At 34.7% G+C, this 22,942-nt stretch overlaps 1 protein-coding gene and 1 long non-coding RNA gene across 2 annotated transcripts in view; one reads left to right on the top strand and one right to left on the bottom strand.

The window, feature by feature from the left end:
* Window positions 1–9,850: 9,850 nt before the first annotated feature.
* LOC136812922 (uncharacterized) lies at window positions 9,851–14,642 on the top strand. Its single transcript, XM_067069434.1, has 5 exons — window positions 9,851–10,263; window positions 12,391–12,450; window positions 12,650–12,709; window positions 13,670–13,727; window positions 14,422–14,642. The coding sequence occupies exons 1-5, from the start codon at window positions 9,873–9,875 to the stop codon at window positions 14,591–14,593; spliced, it is 741 nt and encodes a 246-aa protein (XP_066925535.1). The 5' UTR covers window positions 9,851–9,872; the 3' UTR covers window positions 14,594–14,642.
* A 2,973-nt stretch (window positions 14,643–17,615) lies between these two features.
* The window catches only part of LOC136813092 (uncharacterized), a 196,719-nt gene continuing 191,392 nt past the window's right edge, over window positions 17,616–22,942 (bottom strand). Inside the window, exon 3 of the long non-coding RNA XR_010847439.1 lies at window positions 17,616–17,753. This is a non-coding gene — a long non-coding RNA (uncharacterized lncRNA). The remainder of the gene's footprint in view (window positions 17,754–22,942) is intronic.

Here is a 22,942-nt window from a genome sequence, read left to right as displayed (position 1 = left end):
GACGGGATACTTTGCAAATTTTGTCTCCTTTTAAGATAAAAACCAATGCTCTTTTTACAACACCAAGTAGTACCATATGCATGTAATCCAAAGGAAAATCATCAATACAGTTAACTATTGGAATGAGTGGTGACAAATCATGTTGATGATGCTCATATCCTAATTCATTGAATTTTTCAACAGTCCTAAGTGGATCATCATTAAAAGAGTCATACACAGTTCTGTTTTCCTTTCTTTCACCTCTCACCTCACAGTGCTCACACGCATTATAGCCAGCATGACCAATAGTGCATTTCACAAATGATCTAGCTGGTGCATCACAAATAAGTGCTTTAAGCTCAAACAGTAAAACAGTTCCTTGAAAGGTGATTCCATTTCTTCTTAAATTGATAACCTCGTCCACAAAATCTGATAAAAAATCTGCAGCTGAGGAAGGTTTACTAGTTCCATAAAAAATAGCAATCGGAAAAACATACTTTGATTTAAATACAGCTCCTAGGATGGGCCAAAGTTGTGCATTAGATGACTTTGAAATAGGGACACCATCTATGTTTACAAGAAGTTTTAATTTATTTTCAGGAAAATCAATAAGGTTTTCAGATAACAATAATTGCAAGTTATCTTCAATGCCAAAATATCTGTAGGAACTTTCCTCCCCAGGATTGCGAATTATGTCATCAACAGTCCTTTGAGTTTTAAGAAGTGTTCTCGAGTCTTTTGGTATTTCAACTCCATAATCAATGAGGGACGAAAGTAAGTCGTTTACACAGCTTCGACTCAATCTATATTTTGTGGCGACATTTCTTAAGTCAGACTGTAACTGTGCATTTTTATCCAATACTGTATCACAAAAGAGAATGCCAAGATCATCATCATTCTCAGACGAGAGTGCTTCTATAGTGGTATCAAATGATTCATCTGAAGAGCTGAAAGTACTTCCAAAATCAGACTGTTCATAAATATTGTCTAAATCTTGGGAAACATTAAGTTGAATAGGAACATCTTCAGTAACTTGGAAAGGAGCAGCTTCAGTAACTAAGACTTTAGGAGAGGCTTCACCAAATAATTTATCGGCCAACTTCTGTACTCTCCTTCGTTTATTTCTTTTCTTTGACTCATCCATTAACTTTAAGAGAGGAAAATGAATCGAGGTTACAATCACACACTTGGTTCTAATTGCAGAATTTTGAAATAGAGAGATACTTCAACTAAATTTGAATTCTTTTAAAGTCTGTTTCAAAATTTTATGGAGACTTTACTTTCCTAACATTTTCTCAGCACCAATTTATGCCATAATAAACAGTTGAAAAGATAGTTTTGAAGAAAAATGAAAAGGAAAATGAGTGTAGAGAAAATGTTAAAACAGTATAGTGTCCACATAATTTTAAGACAGACTTCAATGTCTTTCATTGAGATCTTATATCACTTGACACACATTAAAACAAGCAAGGGCTAGTGTTTTTCTGAGATCTCTCATGAAGATTTAAAATGAATGCCTGAATCAAAATAATATGACAAAATTTTGAATTTTTTAAACAAAAAGTATTCACAAAGCAATTAGATATTTACAAAGAGAAAAGTCCAAATATTTTGTTAAATGATTGGTTGGATAAAAATTTTATTTTTGATTAAATCAATTCTCCTGTTTTGCCATTTTTTGAAGAGTTCTTTTTATAAAGCCCTCCTCACACTATGGAATCATGAAAAATAGAGTGTTATGAATAAAAAACTGAAGATTTCTGTCAAAAAAATAGAATAGAATTTAAAATCCATGACTTGATTGACAAGAACAAGTTATTTTGTATAGACTCCAAGAACCTAGCCATTTTGGCCAGCCATCATGAGTAGACAATTTGAGAGTGACTTTTTAAAGTGAAATTGAAGTTTGAGTTAAATTTTAAAGAATTTTATAGAAATTATCAGCAAAAAGACAAAACTACCTTAGAAGGACTTAATTTTTCTCAATACAGTATGCAAATTTCTTCAAAATTAGTTTTTGCAAAATAAGTTTCCTTAAGGTAGGAGCTGAATTTTTATTGAATTTCGTTTTAAAAAATATTTGCGATCGAACTCATTCTAAAAGAAGCATAAAAACGCAAACATTTTTATATAAGAGTTGAAATACCAAAATTCATGGTCAGATTAACCGCGCTGGATACCAACCCAGTATTTTAAGTGATCCTAAAACTTGCAGGTAAATTTAATTTTAAAATCATGTTTATGGCAGTTTTTTGTTTTTTTTTAATGATAAACTAACAAAATGTATTGTATGTAATTTAAAAAGAGAATTTTTAAGATTTTGGATTATATGTCCAGACAGAAATTTTATAGAAATTCTTTTGATGCAATGTCAATAACATCTTCTAACAATTTTATTTGTAAAAAAAAATCAAGATGAGTAAGATTAGTCCTTGAAATCATTGTTTTTGGATTACTTACGTGAAAAATGATTTATACAATAATTTGAAAAACTAAAATAAAAATTACCAACAAACAATTGTAACAAACATTTTGTTAAAAATTTGTTCAAAGGCACAAATTAATAGTTTGATCATCATTCATTTTCGATTAGTTTGTTAAACATCATAACTTGCACCAAGTCATACTACAGACCCTTAAAATTCCCTGCAAACAAGTTTAAAATCAAAACTTCCTCTTTATCTGTTATGGATAACTATATCTCCGCGGTACCAGAAAAATCTTTTTTCTCCTGATCTTTAATATTTTTGTTTGATCACAACAAAGTGTAACAGAGGTGGCGTACGTAAAGTCAAGAAAACCTTGATATGCTTTTGCTCTATAGCGTGGCAAACACTTTTACAAAACTCATAGTACCTTAAATTAAAGTAGCTCGAAAATTCGAATATTTCATGTTTCCTCAAAATCGCCAAAAAAAAGAACAATTTAAGAACAATGCTGAGCCTGAAACAACTCAATTTCAAGCAATTTAGGGGTCAAAGTAATAAAAATGAGTATAATGCCTAAAATACCTCACTTCATCCTATTAATAAGAACATGATTAGAGGCTCAAAGTGCAAAAACAAATAAGAACATTTGAGGCTTAGAAAAATTAAACTGGTTATTATATAAAAAAAGTGTAATGCAAAAGAAAAAATAACTTTATAACCCGGCCGCAGACTATGGGTTCATCTATATAGTTCATCATATAAAAACTCAAGTTGGAGCATTCAAGCTATTAAAGTAGTTTGGTTACACGTTTTTTTTTTATAAGAACGTCAAAAATTTTCGAAGCCTTCGGATGTTCTTAGTTTTTTGGATTTGAAGCCTAAAAATGTTCTTAAAATGTTCTTATTTTTAGCATTTTTTGAGCATTTTGATGTAATTTCTTAAGAAAATGCATGTTTTTAAGTCTCCAAAGCCTTAGAATGTTCTTAAATTTTTGGGCCTCGAAGCCTTATGTTCTTATATAGTTTGTTCTTATAAAAAAAAACGTGTATAGATATTCCCCCTTGTAAATCAAGATTTGTTTGTTAGTAGTTGATACATATCAGGGCTTACTTCATACTGCGAATATTGTTTGTATATAAAGTTATCTTTAAAGTTCTATTTCAATGATCTTATTACTTAAGTTATCAAAAAAAGCAAATAAATTTTTTTTCTGGCCGGCTGCATGAAAGCTTCTTTTCTTCACCCACATTCCGAAAACACACATCTTTTTGTTTGCCTGACTGGAAAACTTTTCTACATTTTTTTAAATGCATGTGGAAGAAATTCAATCATTAATCAGTAAATTCCGCTGCGGGTTTAAATTTTTACTTCAAAGCTAACCAGTTCTTATCCAACCACAACCATTTGGTGCATCTACTTGGACAACCATCATAAAAAAGTGAGTTCAAACTTTTTTGATGTTGCAAGTATTTAATTTTCAAATATACCTAGCATGGTCAGATTTATCCAAAAATATTGCGTCCTTGTTAGAATTTGTGTAAATATACGGCCAAAATTGAGATAAGTTTGTTGTGAAAGTTGATAAAATGTCCTGTTTTTCAAGAATACAAGAGATTGCATCTCTCATGCCAAACCAAACGAAGCATCAAATCCAGGAAAGAATAATAATAAAACTTCATCATCAACCATTACTTGTAACAATCACACAAAAATCAAATCAATTCAACTCATTAAAGCATAAAAACCAAAGAAAAATGGCAAAAGAGCAGTAGCAACCAGTTGTTTATTTTTGCCGCCATCTTTATTTTGACTGTTAGAAAGCAGTATGGTCTGATCATAAATACGCTTCCGAACCGGGCGACGTTTCCCAATCGGCAAGGAAAATTGAGTACCGTACGCATGTTTTCGGGTGACGTGTCTCAAAAGAAACGTACTCCGCCTCGAAATAGAACACTCCTGTTTTCCCGCTCGGAGCTCGATTTAAAAAGAGACTTGGAAAAAAATCCATAATGGCCCCCCCACGGCTCACTCACATTAGACTTTTAGATAGATAGCTAATAATCTATCTATCTATATATATTTTTAAACAACATCAGGCCCGAAGGCCCATTCTCGCTACATAGGTATAAAAAATAATAATAAAAATAATAAGAGTCATATAAAAACCTTTATTATATACATGATTATATTTTTTTACTATTATTTATTTTTTTTATTTATTATAATTAATTGAGGTTAACAAAATTGTGAATATCGATTACTTAGTTATCGATTATAGATTTAAATTGATTGATTAATGTCGATTATCTATTGATTTAAATCAATGATTGATTTTATCGATTACGACCGCCTAGTTAGTTATATGGTTGGCAAACGATATTATCCACCAGGATGCATCCTCGCTTATTTACCCCCTATTTTCTAATTTCTAATCTTCTATCCTGATTTTCAGACTTTCTCAAGTGTTTCTAAATGTTTCAAGTATTTTTCTGAAATTTGCCTGTACCGGTGAAATACGTCTCCAACCTCGGCTGGAACCACCAAATGCAAGTAACCTTGGTTCACAAACCCAATACCCAGCCAACCGCTTCTGCGCCAACGAGACACAACAGAAGGATGTCATTCACAAATAGTTGTATATAGCTTGCAATTTACAGACGTTAATCAAGAAAGCTCCCAACCCTACCAGTTCGGTGCCCCTACAAGGGATCTTAAGTTAACTCTCAGCCTCAGGAGTACGAATGCCCCTAAGAAGGCCTTTGGCCTTATGTGACTTTCAAGCTCCAACCCACCTCTAATCCTAACTATTAATAATTGAACCCCTGTCTAGGTCTGCAGATTGGAAAATTTCACTTGCATCCTGGTGGATGATATCGTCTGCCTACCTAGTTATATGCTTTCAATTACCTAATTGTGTGATAATCGATTTGTTATCCAATAATGTCAGACTCAATAACAATACTCCTATTCTTATTATCAATTTGATATTTTTTGTCCCAAATCAAAAACAAAAAACAATTATACAAGAAGGGAGGACAAAAAAGAGAAGACACATAAAAAACAGTGGCAGAAAGGCTTTCAGCAGGTTTGACTATTATTCATAAAGTAGTTTAAGGCAGACAAAAATAATGCAATAGCTATAGAATAGATGTCTTTTTGTGTTAGATAGAATGGAACAGCCACTAATTATTTTTGTTTTGGTGGGAGCAAGAGAAATAAAAGGTAAAAATACAACCGAAAATCTCTTCATTCTTTCCAGAAAAACTCCTGCCTTCTTTTTCTTCTTTTTGAAACTGTGAACAGTGAACGACTATAAACAAATATGAAGCCTATAGCCTTCACAGGACTGCCGAACACGGGCTAAAAAACATTAGTGAATAAATTACTTACTTCTTGATATATTGTTTTTGATCTTTGTAAGAAGGAGAGTGTCTTGATGAAGGAGATGTCTTTCTTCTTGTTTGCAAAACGAAGACTGCCAATTTTCCCGCACAAATTGATCGAAGACAAAAAAAAAATACTGTGTTCCGGGGGGTCGAAATAAAATAGTTTACCTCCGAATTATGACGATTCGCCATGAAAAGAGCCCCCGTACCGATAAAAAAATGGCGCGGTCTTGGGTATGTCTCGAACCCGTCTCACAGAAGACGAGAAGCTTGGAATCTAGTGACGTAATCAACATCTTCAACGGAGATGTCTTTAAAACATTTCGTTGTGAGATGAGATGAGTGACGTAATCAACATCTTCAATGGAGACGTCTTTAAAACATATCGTCATAAGATAAGAAACAAAAAAGAAAACTCGGCGATTTCAAGATTTCAGGAGACGTTGTTAAGAGATCTTTGAAATGCATTATCGAATGCATCTTTGGAAGATGTAATTAAGATTCAACTGAGACGTCGCTAAAACATCTTGTGCCGGCTGGGAACCATCCTTTAAAAAAGCCACAATCAACCTCATGATAATTATGATCTGGAGCATTTCAAATCAAAAAAATAATTTTTAAAGCTTTCAGTCTTTCAAGTGAACCTTCCTTGACTCTGAAAGTTTTGAAATGTTTTGTTTTGATTTGAAATTCGAATTTCTGACAAGTTTGGGCATGCTCAGTATTGGATTGTATTTGAATTTTCGAATGTTGCTATTTTTAGTTTTTGTAGATACTTCAAATACCATCCATTCTGAATTGTATTTGAACTGCTTTCAGAAAAGGTGTTTGAAACAATCCAAAAATATTTCATTGTTCAAAGAACTTGGATTGTCTTTGAAATACTTTTAGACTTTTAGGGAAAAAAGTTTAAACAATCCAAACACAGTTCATTTTTTCTTCAATTCTTCAATTGCATTTGAATTGTGTTCTTTAATTTTGAAATGCATTTGAACTATGTTAAAGGATTTTATTTTACGGAATGTGTTTGGAATGCCTGTCAAATGCTTTTGGATTTCCTAGAATTCGTAAGGGTTAGCGATTAGTTTTAGGAAAGAGGTTGGAATACTAGCAGGACCTGAAGCTTTACTAGTGTCAAGCTCATTAATAGTTTTAAGACCGCAGTAGGCGTAATTTTATTGAAATAAGGACGTCCAACACTCAGCCTCCCCCAGATTCCATAAACTTGAACCGACCCGCAGTCAAAACAAACTAACAAACATAGAAACATAACCAAAAAGTCGCACACGAATACAAAGAAACAAAAAAGGGGTTAAACAAATTTTCAAAAAGTAGACCCAGAACCCGGTTCGACACCTGAAGTCCGAAATGCCGTGCAGTCGTCCGCACGGGAAAAGAATGTTAAAGAAAATGACTGACTTACGATGGCTCTGAGGTTTCGCTACTTCTAAAAATGATTTCTAGAAGAGAAGTAAAAATGTCTAGCAGAGAAGTAAAAAATTTTTTACAGAGAAGTAAAAGTTTTTTAAAAAGATTAAGAGAAGTAATATATTTTTTACTTCCATGCCATGATATGTTTACTTCTCTCTCCCATAATGTAATATTTCACTTACTCGTTTTTGAAAAGTTTAAAAGAAAAGTAGAGAACGTAAAAAGACACGTGCGCGCACACTTGTCTTATGCTTCATAATTTTTTGGCAGTGTTTGAGTATAGACAGTGTGTTGAGTGCGTTTCGTTTGTTGTTTGTTAGGTTGGGGGAGGTTTGTATATACTTTTTTATGAATACTTGAACTTCGTGACAAAGTCAAATCAAAAATGGATTGTTTTTTTAAGACATAAAACTTTATTGGCCCATTCTTTATCAACAACATGTACAATTTTTTGTAGTATCTTTTTAAAGATCTTATCGGGGATCTTATTTTTGTATAAGCCTGGATATCCAGCCAGTGAACTTTTTTTTTGATTTTACAGATTTTACTGAGCTTGGATTCCCTAGTCAGAAAGTCTGCCGTATACTATCTTCGCTTTCTGATTTGAATGATGGCGCTGCGATAGGACGTCAGAGGGAACCCCTCGACCGTTTTCGGTCGACGCATGCGTCAACTTTTGAAAATAATTCTAAATTGCGCAATATCTGTGGTTGTTTGATTAAAAATAAAATGCCTGTATTGTTTGTCTTTAAATAATGTTTTTATCTTAGTGAGGAAAACCACAGCTTAATTATTGATTTTGACTAACTGCCGTTCAAAACAAAATCTTATTCCGAGAATCTAAAAGTTTACGAAGCAATTCTACAATGAAGATCTTAAAAAGAAGAAAACCAATCCAATCACATTGAGAAAATAATGGAAGTCTTTCCTTTTGCCATTAAGAAAAAGTAATATTCGATGCTGTTGCTAATATGTATACTCACTTTCTTTTTCATACGGCTGTCCTCCTATAATTATCTACTTTATCTTTTATCTACGTTGGAGTGCAATTTCTACGCTAATACGGCAGAAAGTATACTGAATAGAATGCTCTCTCATTCCCTGTGTTAAAAAGAAAATAGAGAGAGTTTCGTGGTCGCACGGCTTTTTTAAAATACCCTCTCAATATCTTGATTTTGTTTGAGATATAGATCTTTAGTTGATACAACCAAGGGGATGTAAATAAACCTTCGAGAAGTCGAAGGCAAAATGGTAGATAAGATACGGTAGAAATGAACGAAGATCTGATCAGTGGGTGGTAAAAGATGCTTGTTTATTTTCAAATTGGGTGATTAATTTTACACTTTTTGAACAAAATCTTTTGGTTTTTACATCTGAAAACACAAGTGAGGAAGACATTGTTGTTCATTATGTTTTATATACAACAAGAAAAGAAAAAAAACACTTATAAAATAGTGATTTCTCTTCTCTTTTTAAAAATAAAATAAAAGTTTATGTTAAACTTTTATGTTTTTTTTCTGCCATTTTAGAATGAATAATTATGGTGTCAGCCCCTCTAATTATGCGAAGACCTTAGTTATAAATTTAAAAAAGAGGGAATTCTGATTGGTTTTAAATTCAAATTTGGTGTGACAGTTAATAGTTTCAGTTACATAATTTGTGGGTTCCACTGGACTCTCTATTTTTTCCACTATCAGATTATCAAAGGCAAAAAATAGTTGAGCTCCAGACCCTGGACTATGGATTCCCAGGCTAATTTTTGTATTGATTTGTTAATGTATCATCCCAACTTCAGTTGAGCTAGAATCTGAGAAATATCTGTGTGAGTAGTATATGTCCATCTCACAACATTTGTATGTGTACCTATCCTCTCTGTTGTCTAAAGCTTGGAGACTTAGAAGATTTCCAATTACTTTTCTCACACTGGGATTGTGAATAATAAACAAAATTGTATCATCGAGACGGAGACAACCAGTTAGTGTTTCATAGAAGTTTGTGCTATTCGGTTACTTTCACTGTTAAAACCATCTTACTTAATAAGGATCGGGTTGTTTTAAAAGGTGGTGCCATACCATGGGGTACCCCAATGGTGTACCTATTATGGTCTACCCCGAAAAAGATTTACAGACTAGATTGGGGAGTATTTAAAGCTTGAACAGTCAGCTTATCTACGAAGATAGTAAATTATCATGCTGTGGAAATGAGAAATCAGCGTAGACTATAAGGTACACCATTGGGGTACCCCATGGTATGGCACCACCTTTTAAAACAACCCATAAGAATCAAAGCCCGATCAAAGTTTCAGAGTCAGAAAAATGTCATTATTGTGTATATAGTGGTTGCCTCCATTTCCTTTATTGCTGGTATAATGTTAAAATGATCTGGAACAATTCTTTTTTGAAATTTATTTAAAATTAAAATTTTAAGATATAATTTATGGACCAACAAGGTGAATCGAAAGCACCCAAAAGAAAGCACTTGCAAGCTAGAATGAGTAATATCCTTGCAAGAATTAGACAAACTTACTCTAACAATAATGCACCCTCTCCAAAACCTAAGAAGGTAAATGTGAGATGGAAAAGAACTACTGACAAAGAAACATCCACAGTTTCATTCAAAAAGGGTGGTGGACCAAGATTTTTAGACATGGAATCGACAGAAACGCTAGAGTCGCTATTAACAAAAGCCATAACATTATTTTTTGGAAATAATGGATGTAATTTTTTTGGGGAACACTACTCACAATGTTCATTCACATTGACTGATTCTGCTGGCAATTTGGTTGTGTTACAACAAACCTTGAAGGACTACCAGACTGTAAACAATGTTTATTTGTCGAAAACGTACTTTATCATTACATCTCAGTTCGTCCAAGAAACACCAGTTTTAGTTTTAAGTTACCCCTCAAATCAAAACGAAAATCCAGGTTCAAATGTTGAAGGAGGTGGCTCTGATGAGACGACATCAACAACGAATGAAATTGGTGGTAACAGACAGATGCTTGAGGAGTCTTTTGAAAATGTCACAGGATCTAACGGTAAGGGAGTGGACATAAAGTATCTACTAGGGGGGAGTGGAAGATATTTGGAAAAATCCCAAAAAAATTTCGCACCCCCTCCCCCAAGCTGGAAAAAATTTTCGAACCCCCCCTCATAAGGTCCAATATTTTTTCGCACCCCCCCCCCCCTACTAGAAAAATTTTTACGCGAAAAAGAATTCATACAGATGCGGTACAAAGAGTATCATTTGTTTGTATATGGAGATAGTTTGGCCCTGTTAAGTTGAGTATAACAGGGATAAGACAAGAATCAACGAGTCATTTTCTATGAATGAGTTTCACAAAGTTTTGGGAGAAAATTACGGCTTATTTTCCCTGAAAATTACTGATACACAATCTCCCTGAGTCTATTTTGAAACTGATGGTGAGATGTTGAATGCCATTTTTCATGAAACATTACAGAGGCATCTCAATTACTCAAGATATCCTGAGGGGCCACCATGGTTGGCCCCGAAGGGAGAAAATTTTGAAGATCAGGTACTCGAGACCCTAAAATACAAGCTATTCTGTTGTTAATAAAAGGAGTCTGAAAAATAAAATTCTCTGAGTTTGAAATTTTTCTATAAAACCCTTATTACAAGTTTATAGGGTTTGTCAAAGCCCTATGTATGTAATTTAGAAAATATTAATAGAGGCTAAGGAGGCGCAACCATGGTTTGAGCCGACAGGAGAAAATTTCGATGTTTTTCACCACCATTTTAGCTAAAAGACACTTTGTTTTGACAAATTTAAACCACTCTGATGAGTTGTGAGAGCCATTAATCTACTTCCCTCACCTAGCTCAATACTACAAACCAAAAGGGCAAGGCGATGATGTCCAAATAATGCCTATATGACATGTACATATCCAATAAAATCAATAATGAGTTGTCGGCCGTGAGGCCGAAAAATTTTTCAAATCTTGAAACGTAAAACCATGAAATTAGGCTTCCTACATTTTCCTTGAGTTCCCCAAAAAAATTTGGAACCCCCCCTAAACCCCTCAAAAAAATTTTGGAACCCCCCCCCCCCCAACCCTCAAAAAAAATTTGGAACCCCCCCTAGAATCCTCCACCCCCCTCTAGTAGATACTTTATGACCACTCCCTAATTTGATAAACTTCTTTTTACCTTCACTTAGTCACTTAGGGTTAGCTTGAAAGAAGTCCACTTCTTGATTTTTGGAAAATTTCAATATGTAAATACATAAAATAAAGTCAACAGGTCTGGTCAGATAATTTTTCTTTTGTTAGCAGAGAGTGCAATTTAAATTGAGCCTTCATTGTGCATGATGTCAGTTTTGTTTTATGTTATGGGTATGGTATGAGTTAAGCCTTCGTGTATCTTTGGGGGAGGGGGCAAATAGGCCTCCCTAAACAAAAATTTTTGATAATTTTTGAAAGACTTGTCAAATGGACAATTCATATTATTTTGTTTTGCTCAAATTTTGTGTGGTAGCTCCATATAACATATAATTTTGGGGCTGGGGGTCAATTTTTTGTCACTTAATGTATAGGTGTATTTTACAGACCGGCCTTTTTAGGCTAATTTTGGCCTAAATTTTCATATCTTAGGATTGAGAAATGGTAATGACTTGAAAATTAGAACATTGTGAGAATTCACTTAGGTTAAAAGTATTTTACAATTGGGCCTACAAGTAACTTTAAAAATACTGCAGTTGTGGTTAGCACATTCGACAGTTTAGCAATCAAGGTAAAATACTGACTGGTCTGTAAAATACCAACCACGCAGGTGGCCGAACTAAAATTCTGCACATTGTCTTAGATCACTAAGACCTACAACTGGTGAAAATTTCGAGTCAAAAGCTTCAGTAGTTTCTGAGTTCCGAAGGAGGTGTCTTTTACGGACCGGTCAGTAAAGTACTAAATTATGATGGGACCAACTTTTTTCGTCACCTTTCACTTTTTTTAAAAAATAGCCCTCAGGAGCAAATTTTAGCCCAAAATTACCATTTTTACCTTACTTAGCAGGGTTGGCGCTAGAAAGAGAATTCTGTAGGAAAGTTTTTCAAAATATTTTGTAACATCAAAATTATGGATACGTTTCAAAAATGACATCAATTCTAATGAAGCTGTTATTGTTATACCGCCGTTTTTTTTCATTCTAGGCCCAATCGTTGACGAAAGTTCGGTGTCACCTGAATTGGTTAATAATAATGAAGTTTACGGTAACTTGATATACATGGTTTTAATTATTGTTAAAGTCTTCTTTTTTACCTTACTTAGCAGGGTGGCGCTAGAAAAGTTGAATTCTGAAGGAAAGTTTTTCAAAATATTTTGTAACATCAAAATTATGGATACGTTTCAAAAATGATATCAATTCTAATGAAGCTGTTATTGTTATACCGCCGTTTTTTTTTATTCTAGGCCCAATCGTTGACGAAAGTTCGGTGTCACCTGAATTGGTTAATAATAATGAAGTTTACGGTAACTTGATATACATGGTTTTGCCCTTTAAAATAAGCACTGATAAATGTCTTTTGAAAATAAGTAGGCAAAAATAGGGGGTGTTGTAATATACTTCTTAAAAAGCCATATTCGTCCAGGAGCTTAAGTTCCAAGTCAGTTTTCAATGGTTTCGATTCTTATCTTGTTATATACCGGGTGACCCACGAAAAAGTTCGGACCTTTCTCGGCGTCTTGAGGCCGAACAAATGTCCCAAAGTGCTCGGAATTTTGGTATTTAAAAAGTAGATATCCTAACTTAAAATTTGAGCTATCACTTTTTAAATTTAACCAACTAGTTCTCTACTTATGACCTTTTAAACTCAAAATTCACTTTTCGGAAAGTGTAAAAAACACGTAAAAAAGAGGTATTAAATTAATGCAATCAATTAGAAAATCTCTTATAAATTGACTTATTTAACGAGTTTTATGACATTAATAATTATTAAAAACACCTTTTAAAGTAGTTTTTGTTTAAACCAAGACTAGTTTTTATCAAAATTGGCACTTTCAAGGAATTTTCTCAAAAACTGTATATCAAAAACGTCTAAAAATACCTAATTTGATACCCCTTTTTTACCTATTTTTTACACTTTCCGAAAAGTGAATTTTGAGTTTAAAAGCTCATAACTAGGGAACTTGTGCGTCAAATTTAAAAAGTAATGGCTCGGATTTTAAGTTAGGATATCTACTTTCTAAATAATAAAACTCCAAGCACTTTGGCACATTTGTTCGGCCTCAAGACGCCGAGAAACGTCCGAACTTTTTCGTGGGTCACCCGGTACTATCGCCAGAGCTTTTCTGTGTTTACTAACAGCTATAACGGCGCATGACGCTAGGCACCAGCTAGTTTTCTATATACCTTACGTTTCAGGGGCAAGAATAAAGTTAATCATATCTTCATTTAAAATTTGCATTTTAACAGATAATTTTCCTTTACAGATGATGCAGCAAATGGAGAGCAAGTGGTTGATTTGATTGACCTTGTTGAAGACATTGAGTAAGTTTGTTTTATGATTTTTTCAACTTAAGTTTAGTGGAGCTAGAATCTGAACTTTTCTGACTGTCTATCGATCTGGCAAGAAAACTATTTTCCTCCCCCTTTGCTTGCCGAAGGAGCTGTTTTATAAAAATTTTCCGAAATAGTAAAAAGCAAAGGCATCTTTCTCACCAAATTTATTTGCAACTAATAAGCTAATAGTATACAGTTAGTGCAGGCTCGTGTATCAAAAAAGCTTCTCGTGTGCACAGATTTGTTACAAGCAAACTAACTTTTGATCTGATGCCCTGACCCCTCAAGGATCAAGAAAGTCTTGGGTTACAAAATTCTAACACCCCTGTTGCCATGGAAAATGACGTCATTGGTTACCATAGCAACAAAAAATTAAAGTTGAGCCAAAATTTTTTGAATTTTGACAATTTTTCATTTTTCGATGACGTCATCATTTATGACGTCATAATGCTTTATTTCCTTAATATATGAGAGAGATATGCATTTTCAGAGATATAGGTTGTGACCTTTTTCTTTACCAGTTTTTCATGCTCTTTCGAATGGACCAACAAATTTTTGAATTTGACGACTTTAATTTTTTTTTGTCTTTTTATCCCCTCGTTCATTTTGAACACACCGTTTATCAGGTACTCACGTTTTGTTTTATTTAACAATCTTAAAGAAAATATTTCATTGCTTTTAGTGTGACAATTCGTCTGAGGAGATCCACATTGCGAGAAGATATGTTACAAGGATTTGCCAACGTAAACATAAGATCGAAAATCCAATTCAAACTTATCGATTGTACAGGCAAAGAAGAAACTGCAGAAGGTACACTTCATTCTGGAGAGAAATTTTGGACACCAGATTTTTAGGCAACATGCAAAGAGTTCCCCTTGTTGTTCATGACTACTTCGTCGAAGAATGGACAACTATTGGATTAATCTTAGTGAAAGGGTTTCTAGATTGTGGCTATTTTCCACTCACTCTATGCAAGGCTTTTGTGATCAATTGTTTGTTTGGTGACGAGAGTTTGCCAGACAAAATGCTTTTAGATGCGTTTTTGAAGTATATCAGCAAAACTGAAGAAAGGTTGGTATCGAGTGCTTTGACAGCGGGCCAAACATCAAATGTATTCGACGACGAATTTTTTCAGAACATTCTGGATAGATATCGATGCAGAACGAAGGTATCGTGCATGAATGTTTACGGGGTGTTTTTGGAGCTAGCTAGACAAGAGTTAGTGCAAAAACCCTATCTTATGGTATGTACATGGAAAAACACTCTCACGCCACTTAAAGAAAAATTGCCAGATGCCAAAGCTGTAGAGGATCTTTATTCATCCATGGAGCCAACCAATATGAAGGTAGTGAGACTGTTACAAAATGAACCTAAAAGTTTGGCTGAACGAGATGTGTTTTCTTACTTGAAAGAATATGTAATGAATCTGGAAATGAACGCCTTGAAAAACTTTCTTTACTTTACAACGGGAGCTGACGTAGTACTTGTCTCAAAAATTGAAATTTCTTTCATCGCATTTGCAACCAGATCACAACGTAGATCCATTGCTCATACATGTGCTCCGTTATTGGAAATATCTGCCGCATATACTTCCTTCCCGGATTTACGTGACGAATTTAATAGAGTTCTATAAAGTCAGATCGGTGTCAAAATCAAAACGTCGGGCCGTAATGTCAAACTGTCAGATCGTCGGGTCGAACTGTCGGGTCGTAATGTCAAAAGGTTAGGTCGTCGGGTCGAACCGTCGGGTCGTAATATCAAAGGGTCGGGTCGTAATATCAAAGGGTCGGGTCGTAATATCAAAGGGTCGGGTCGTAATATCAAAGGGTCGGGTCGTAATATCAAAGGGTCGGGTCGTAATATCGAACGGTCGGATCGAAGCGTCGAACCAGACCGCCGGGATCCAATGCCGGTTTATCGGAATATTTGACATCGTTCTGTAAAATATCATTTTTTAAGGCCCGATGTACATCATAGCTTTTTTATTTTTCTGACGTTTTTAGAATAAATCTACTCCACAGTGCTTATTGATAGACTGGATGACGCTTTAAAATTATCAGAGAAAGCAAAGTTCAGCCGCCAGGGCCAGGAGTAGATTCTAGTCTAAGAATAATCCTAAATATCTTTCTCTCTGTTGTTACTCTTCTGTGCTTAAAGGGATATACACAATCCAATACTACGCAAATCAAAATATTATGGTCACGTGCCTGGAATTTGATTGGTCGAGCGCGATAAAAGTTTACAATTTGATTGGTCGAACGGGATTTTCACTTTCGTTTTCGTAATCTAAACAAACCGAAAAATACTTTGCGACATAAAAAAGTTCGAAGTTGGGAGGGGAATGAAAAATCTTTCGTGTAATTTCTTCTGTCTTGTATCATACTTATATGAAGGAAATTTTCTGTTTTGCTATGCCAAAATTGATTCACAAATGTAAATACTACATTAGAGTTTTTCTATACACAAAGAGATTGTGAGATGAGAAGATATAAACAGTTCTTTTTTGTTTTCCTGTGTTCTTTGTGTTTCATCAAGAGCAGATGAACAAAATAACAAATAGTAAATAAAGCATAAAACATTTTTTGAAAAAAATAACATCACATTACAAAATTCCTGTATATACATTTGGATTTTGAAAACTATATAAAGTATTTACAAATTCTTTATGGCTTCACTTTTATCAAGAGTGATGCAAAAGTATTTGAATAATAATAATATGACCTCCTCTTTGAAGTTGCCTTCCAAAATATTTCTTTCCATTCAAAAAAAAATTCTCAATTAAAGCGCCCTCAGAATTTTTCACACAGTAGCACTTCATAGGGAAAAAAGTTGCCCAGTAAATAAAATTTTATCAAAACTGTTGGTGAAAAATACTTCCTTTTTTTAGCAGAAAATGTTTTTAATATCTTAAAATTTTCTTATTCACCAAATAACGTTTTGGTATAATACTACTATGTCCCTTAAAATGAATAAGAGCATCTACCTACAATGTACAGTAAAAATTTCGTTTTTAGGGTAAAATAAAAAAATAATCCTTATACCGTGTACTATCATATATGAGATAAAAATTTACCCAAAGAAGGGTAAAGGGGGCGGGGACCTACTATGCCTGAAGAAGGCTGCAGTTGAGCTATGGGGCCTATCCATGCATGACTGGAGACCACTTCAGGCAACTCTAGCACTATATGTATTTATCGTCACTTCATACAACATCAGTCACAATATTCCACATTCACTCAAGTTAACAACGTAAATAAAATGTAAACAGTTATTCTTCTTACAGCAGCATATCCATACCACTGTAAAAAATGCAGCTATGTCCATCCATCAGGAAACAAACTGGTACGTGAAAAATATGTTCAGCTGTTCCCAAATCATAGCATGTACGAGGACTTTCAAAAAGGGTGCATAGATATGTAGCTTCAGAGTCGAACCATGCCAGAAGCACAAGAAGACAAAGTCCCTTGATCGATGGTTTGATCTTAGTTTTCAATGATAGTCACAGGATTTTGAATTTAATCAAATCAATGTGTCCTACTTTCCTCGACATTATTTCATAAAATTCCAAATCAGTACAATATGATGCTCAGAACCAGAGTTTTTCATTCATCGTAGAGTTACTTTTCACTTCATTTTATTTGGTTTGTGCAAATTCTCATGATACAGTGCTTTTATCGAGAAAATAATATCCGCGTTCCATGATTCTATCGAAGTATTCTGAAGTTATGTAGAATACAGTCTCCAGAGTTGATTTTTCAAGTCATTGGATGAACAAAAATGTCCCATAATTTGAAGTACGAACCATGAAAATCTTCTTTGAACAAGGCTTTCTTGTCTTGATGAGTTTCATTAACTTCTCAGATCCATATATGTACACTTTCGAGAGATGAACAAGTCTTTCTTGTCTTGTTGATGAGTTTCATTTCACTTCTCAGATCCATATGCACACTTTCGAGAGGAAATAGAAATCTCTTTCTCCTCTTGAGTGTTTAAATTGACTACATTGTTATTTAACTGAAAGAAGCAAGAGAAGAGATAGTTCTGTATAAATTGGTTAGCAAAAGAATTCAATCTTGATATTGTTACAATGCAGGATCCTTTAGAGGAACAGACTGATAGGAATCCCTTTAAGGCCCCAGATATATTTTCCAAGAATTTAATTTATAGTATTCTGCGGAACGAGATTTTAACTAATCTGATAAGCCCGATAAACCCGATAATCCGGCATTGTATCCCGGCAGTTTAACCCGGCAGTCTGGTTCGACGCTACGACCCGGCCGTTCGACATCACGACCCGACCTTTTGATATTACGACCTGACCTTTTGGCATTACGACCCGACGGTTCGACCCGACGACCTGACCTTTTGACATTACGACCCGACGGCTCGACCCGACGATCTGACAGTTTGACATTACGGCCTGACGGTTCGGCCCGACGATCTGACGGTTTGATATTACGACCCGACGTTTTGATTTTGACACCGATCTGACTTTATAGAGTTCTTGCTAGAACTGACTGGGGAATGGATATGGCCTGAATAACTGAACTTTAAAACGATAGAGATCATTTTTAAAACTTTTTTAATACTCTTGATGTTATTTGTCTTAGTTTTTACAGCACATCCGTTTGAAAGTGTAACTATTTGAAAAAAAGACATCTACCTTCGTCGTTTTGACATTTTGTTGATAGTAAATTTTAACCAATACTGGCCGTTTCAATTTGACTTCTTATGTTTGTATTGGATGGTTTGTATCTTAACGATAGGTTATTTTTCCTATTGAGATACAATTTTTTTATTTTGTGGGAGTGCCTATTCAGTTAATCTTAGGTTTAAGCTTAAAAGATTGTTTAATCCTTTGGTAATGTGAGATATCTCAGAATATAGCGCAAAAAATTATTTTCAAAAATGTTACTGGGAATGATTTACCGTTTATTTATAGTCAAACTTCCAATTTTTTATTTCATACATTTTGCTAGTTTTTATCAAAAAAAGAAAGATATATTATTCTGAACATAGGAGATTTTTGGGAGTGATTTACCTCTTGTATATAGTAAAGCTTCTGATTTTTATTTCATACATTTTGCCGTACATTTTGCTAGTTTTTATCAAAAAAAAAGAAAATATATTATTCTGAACATACGAGGAAATTTCTGGAAGCAGTTTACCTCTTGTATATAGTCTAGCTGCCAATTTTTTATTCATGCATTTTGCTAGTTTTTATCAAAAAAAGAAAAAAGTATTATTCTGAACATACGAGGAAATTTCTGGGAGTGATTTACTGTTTACTTTATAGCTTAGCTTCCAACTTTTTGAACCTACCTGGAGGTCCTATAAATTAAATGATGTTCGTTCATCCGTCCATAGTATAAGAAATCCGCGAGATTGGCTCATTAGTTTTTCCCGATTTTTGGCACAAAGATGCAAAAAATGGTAATGCCCAAAATGAGACCAAGAAATTATGAGACGGAACCCGATTTTCGAAGTTAAAAGACCAATAATGATAATTATCGATAGTTCCTGATATTTCTTTGTTTTTTTTTTCACACAAAACATTATTTATAGCAATGTCCATCATCAAGCATGATTGAATTGTTAACAAAACTGATTTTGGTGGCCGGAACTTTCTTAAAATCGCCGGAACAGCCGAGAATCGCTGGAAAACGGTATTTCTTGAAATATAGATATCTGATTGGTCAAGGGCTGAGATTCTATTGTAATACAGTAGGTAGGATCGAAGACGTAGGATTCCCTAACTAACCAGGGTACACTTTTTTTTATAAATCTGAGATAATAGACCTTAAGGGGTCAGAAAAGTGAACGGAAAATTTTGGTTCATGGTCTATTCCATAAAATGGTAGATTTGTGGTGACCACCCCAGCAAAAGCTGAGAATATTTTATTTCAGCTACAGGCTTATTAACGGCGCCGCAATAACGTTTGAAGGTGCTAAGTTAATCGTCGTCAAAGGCAAGCGAATATAGATATATAATGTAGAATCTCAGTGTTGGTCAAATTTAATGGGGGCAATTTTCCTAGAACCCTGAAAATGGTATTGGTTTGTTAACTAATCGATGTCTGAGCTGAAAAACTGCTGGCTAACTCAGCAAAAGAAATATCGATAATTTTCAATATTAAAACCAAAATATGCTCGCGATCCAGACATCTAAAGTAAACAAACCATGCCATTTTGGGATAATTCAGGGCTACCCAAGCTGTGAAGAATGATTTTTTTCTGAAAAAGCTCCTAAGAAAATGCTGACGTCATCGGAAAACACCCAAAACATCGATTTCTCACCTTAAAAATGCCATTTCTCGGCACCAGGTGGTCGAAACATATAAAGTAGCGTTATTCGCTTTTCTACTTTTCACGCTGAATCCATTGGTAGCCTCAGATATTAGATTTCCAGACCTCGAAAAAAATCGTTAGTAAAGGGAGACCCTTAAAAAACTCTATCGTTAACTAAAATCGATTCACTCAAAAACTACAGGAGATTCGGAGGAAAATCTTTTGTCAATTCTACATCCTAGTAGGAGAATATTATCAAAATTTGCCCCAATCTAAGGGGTGCCCTACAAAAACCATTTTAAGGCCTTTCTAAATCTCGGACGTTGGTCTATTGAGGGTTTTGACTAAATAGACCTACGATTGATTAATTGACTCCAATAAATCCGCTCGAGTAAGTTTTGGTTCGATTAAAACGTAACTAACCCTAAAAGTTCAATCGAAACGAAGCCCACTTCACCTAAAAGTTCGATTGAAACAAAACAAACCCAAAAGTCGATTGTAACGAAAGACACACAAAAGTCTGATTGAAACTTAAGAGTTTAAGAGAGCATAGATTAGTGTAGATTAGACTGGTAGTTTTCAGGGGGGATGACACACGAATGACATGTTAAAGGTGTAGTTTGAATAAATTATTTTTGAAATATCGCTATAACGGATTAAATCTAAAAGTGTAATGTATAAGTCAATAGCTTCTGCTACAGTCTTTGGGTGTCGTAAACTTTCGTTTCCAACCTCAAACTGTTCGAACTCTGGAGAAAAATCTCTTGGTATTCTAGTTGTTTGAGCAAACTGTTCTATTTTAGACGTACAAACTTTCGCGAGCAGAAACTTTCGCGATTTTCGAGAATTTTCGCGAAAGTAATTGCCTTTGAAAATTCTGAAAAAGGCGATTCGCGAAAGTTTATACTCGTGAAAAATTGTTTAAAAAGTTGAAAATTTGTAAAACTTCGAAATCAAAATGAAAAGTACTAGTTTTGGCATTTGTTTGCCTTAAAATCCCCATTGAAGTCATATAATACCAGTTTTCAATCGAAATCAAGAAGCATTTGTCACTTTTGAGCTATTTTCCGTGTGAAAATCTTCATTTTCATCACCCAATTCGCGAAAGTTATTATTTATTTTCCTTAAATTCGCGAAAGTAAAAGTCGTAAATTTCGCGAATTTTCAACCTCGCGAAAGATTCTGTTCGCGAAAATATGTACGCTTAAAGTATATCATCAGTATCCACTTGACCAGAATAATTCTGTTTTCCTCGAAGATGTGGAAGGTAGTAAAGAGAATCGGGTCTACCTGTGGCAGAACCGTTTCCACTTTTGGAATAGATTGAAGATATTGACGAATAAGATTCATGAAGAAAAATCTGATACAGTCAACTTGAACAGGATCTAAATTTGAAAATAAATCTAAATCTATAATATCGTTTAAAAACTTCCTCAACCATCCAATTCTGTCACGTTGCAAAATCGACCAATAAGCCTCGATTCTTTCATTCTGGGGAGAGTTGAGAGAGAAAGAATTGAATGCGTTTTCCCTACCATCAGCGAACCGCAGGAAGGTATGAATTGGCTCTATTAATGAGTGTTCAGTCCCATTGTCAGCTTTATCAGTCTAATGGAACACCAAACTCCTTTACCGCTTCCAAATTACTTTGCAATTACTTCAGGCATTTTTTATGAGAGCTTCCTAACTTCGAGCCATATCAAATTTTCTGGAGTATCCGTCAATACATCCATTGATACTAAAGCCAAAGGCTTTAACTTGTCATGGCCGTCGATATGCTAGACATAGCTGGACCTAAACTATGGTAGCGTCTTCTTCTCAAACGCCGTCTTCTACGAAGGTCTACACCATCAGGATCGAGAGCTCCTTAGTATCAACAGCAGATACCTTATTTGGTAGAGTTTTGTGCATTCGTCTGTAGCCCATTGTGGAACAACTTTCTTCTAGCTCTCTAAAACTGCTTGTCGTACAATTGCATTTCTGGCCCTTCGATTTCGCAAAGGTCACCTATAAATCGAGTGTCTTTTTAACCAGGCTTAAAATCTGACAGCTTGATATTGCAGTTGTGCTAGACTCGCAATAAGTCGATGATTTCCAGATAACTGAAACCTTCACAAAAACATCCTATAGCTGAGAGAAAATATCCACTAGGGGGTTCAGTTAGACTGAATACAATTTTAGGCGGTCCCCTTTCATTTCATAGTAACAAATCTCCAAAAATTTATAATTCCGCGTTACATAATTCAATTAACAGAAATAACAAGACTGGCTTACAGGGAGATCACGGGTAGGGCACTCATATGGTCCAACCTACGGCCGCCTATGTGCCGCCCTTTAGGGTACTTAGGATTTTTGAGGTCCTCGAAATGCACTGTAAGCGGGTTTCTTTTAGAGGAGTGCACTGTATGGGTATATTTTTTGGGCAAAAATCACAATAATCGAGAAAATCAAAAGTAGAATCAATTAAATCCATTACTTTAAGGTCCCGAATAGTAAGGGGTTCGAATAAAAGGGGGGTCCGAAATGTTTGTAGAATATAATAAACGGGAGGGTCTGGATAAAAGGGGTGTCCGAAATTTTTGGACCTACCCCGGTGGAGGTCCTATAAATTAACCTTTGTCCGTTCGTTCGTTCGTTCGTTCGTTCGTTCGCTATTAGCTTTCCTCATGATTGGCTCATTAGGATTTTCTGGTTTTTTGCACAAAGATAGATAGCCTTAAACCCTCGAATGTGACGGAGCCCGATTTCCGAGAAAAAATTTTGTTGGGCTAATTTGGGCCAAAATATGCCTAAAATTAGTGTTTTTTTGTGATTTTCTCGATATTTTATCATTAGATTTTTTTGATTTTTTGCATAACAGTAGGGTACAACCACATTCAAAAGTTGGCTGAAGTAGGATTTCATAAAAAAGGTTT

The sequence above is a fragment of the Clytia hemisphaerica genome, unplaced genomic scaffold (assembly GCF_902728285.1).
Source record: "Clytia hemisphaerica strain Z4C2 unplaced genomic scaffold, Clytia hemisphaerica genome assembly, whole genome shotgun sequence".
NCBI classification, from domain to species: Eukaryota; Metazoa; Cnidaria; class Hydrozoa; order Leptothecata; family Clytiidae; genus Clytia; species Clytia hemisphaerica.
Note: the sequence above shows the minus strand (reverse complement) of the source record. Positions and strands in the feature narration are given on the sequence as shown.

What these genes read in the sequence shown, in the direction of transcription:
- LOC136812922 (XM_067069434.1), top strand. Translation starts at nt 9,873, where the DNA reads ATGGAATCGACAGAAACGCTAGAGTCGCTATTAACAAAAGCCATAACA. An exon ending in TAATAATAATGAAGTTTACG is followed by an intron (nt 12,451 to 12,649) that starts GTAACTTGATAT and finishes TTTTTATTCTAG; the next exon opens with GCCCAATCGTTGACGAAAGT. An exon ending in TAATAATAATGAAGTTTACG is followed by an intron (nt 12,710 to 13,669) that starts GTAACTTGATAT and finishes TTTCCTTTACAG; the next exon opens with ATGATGCAGCAAATGGAGAG.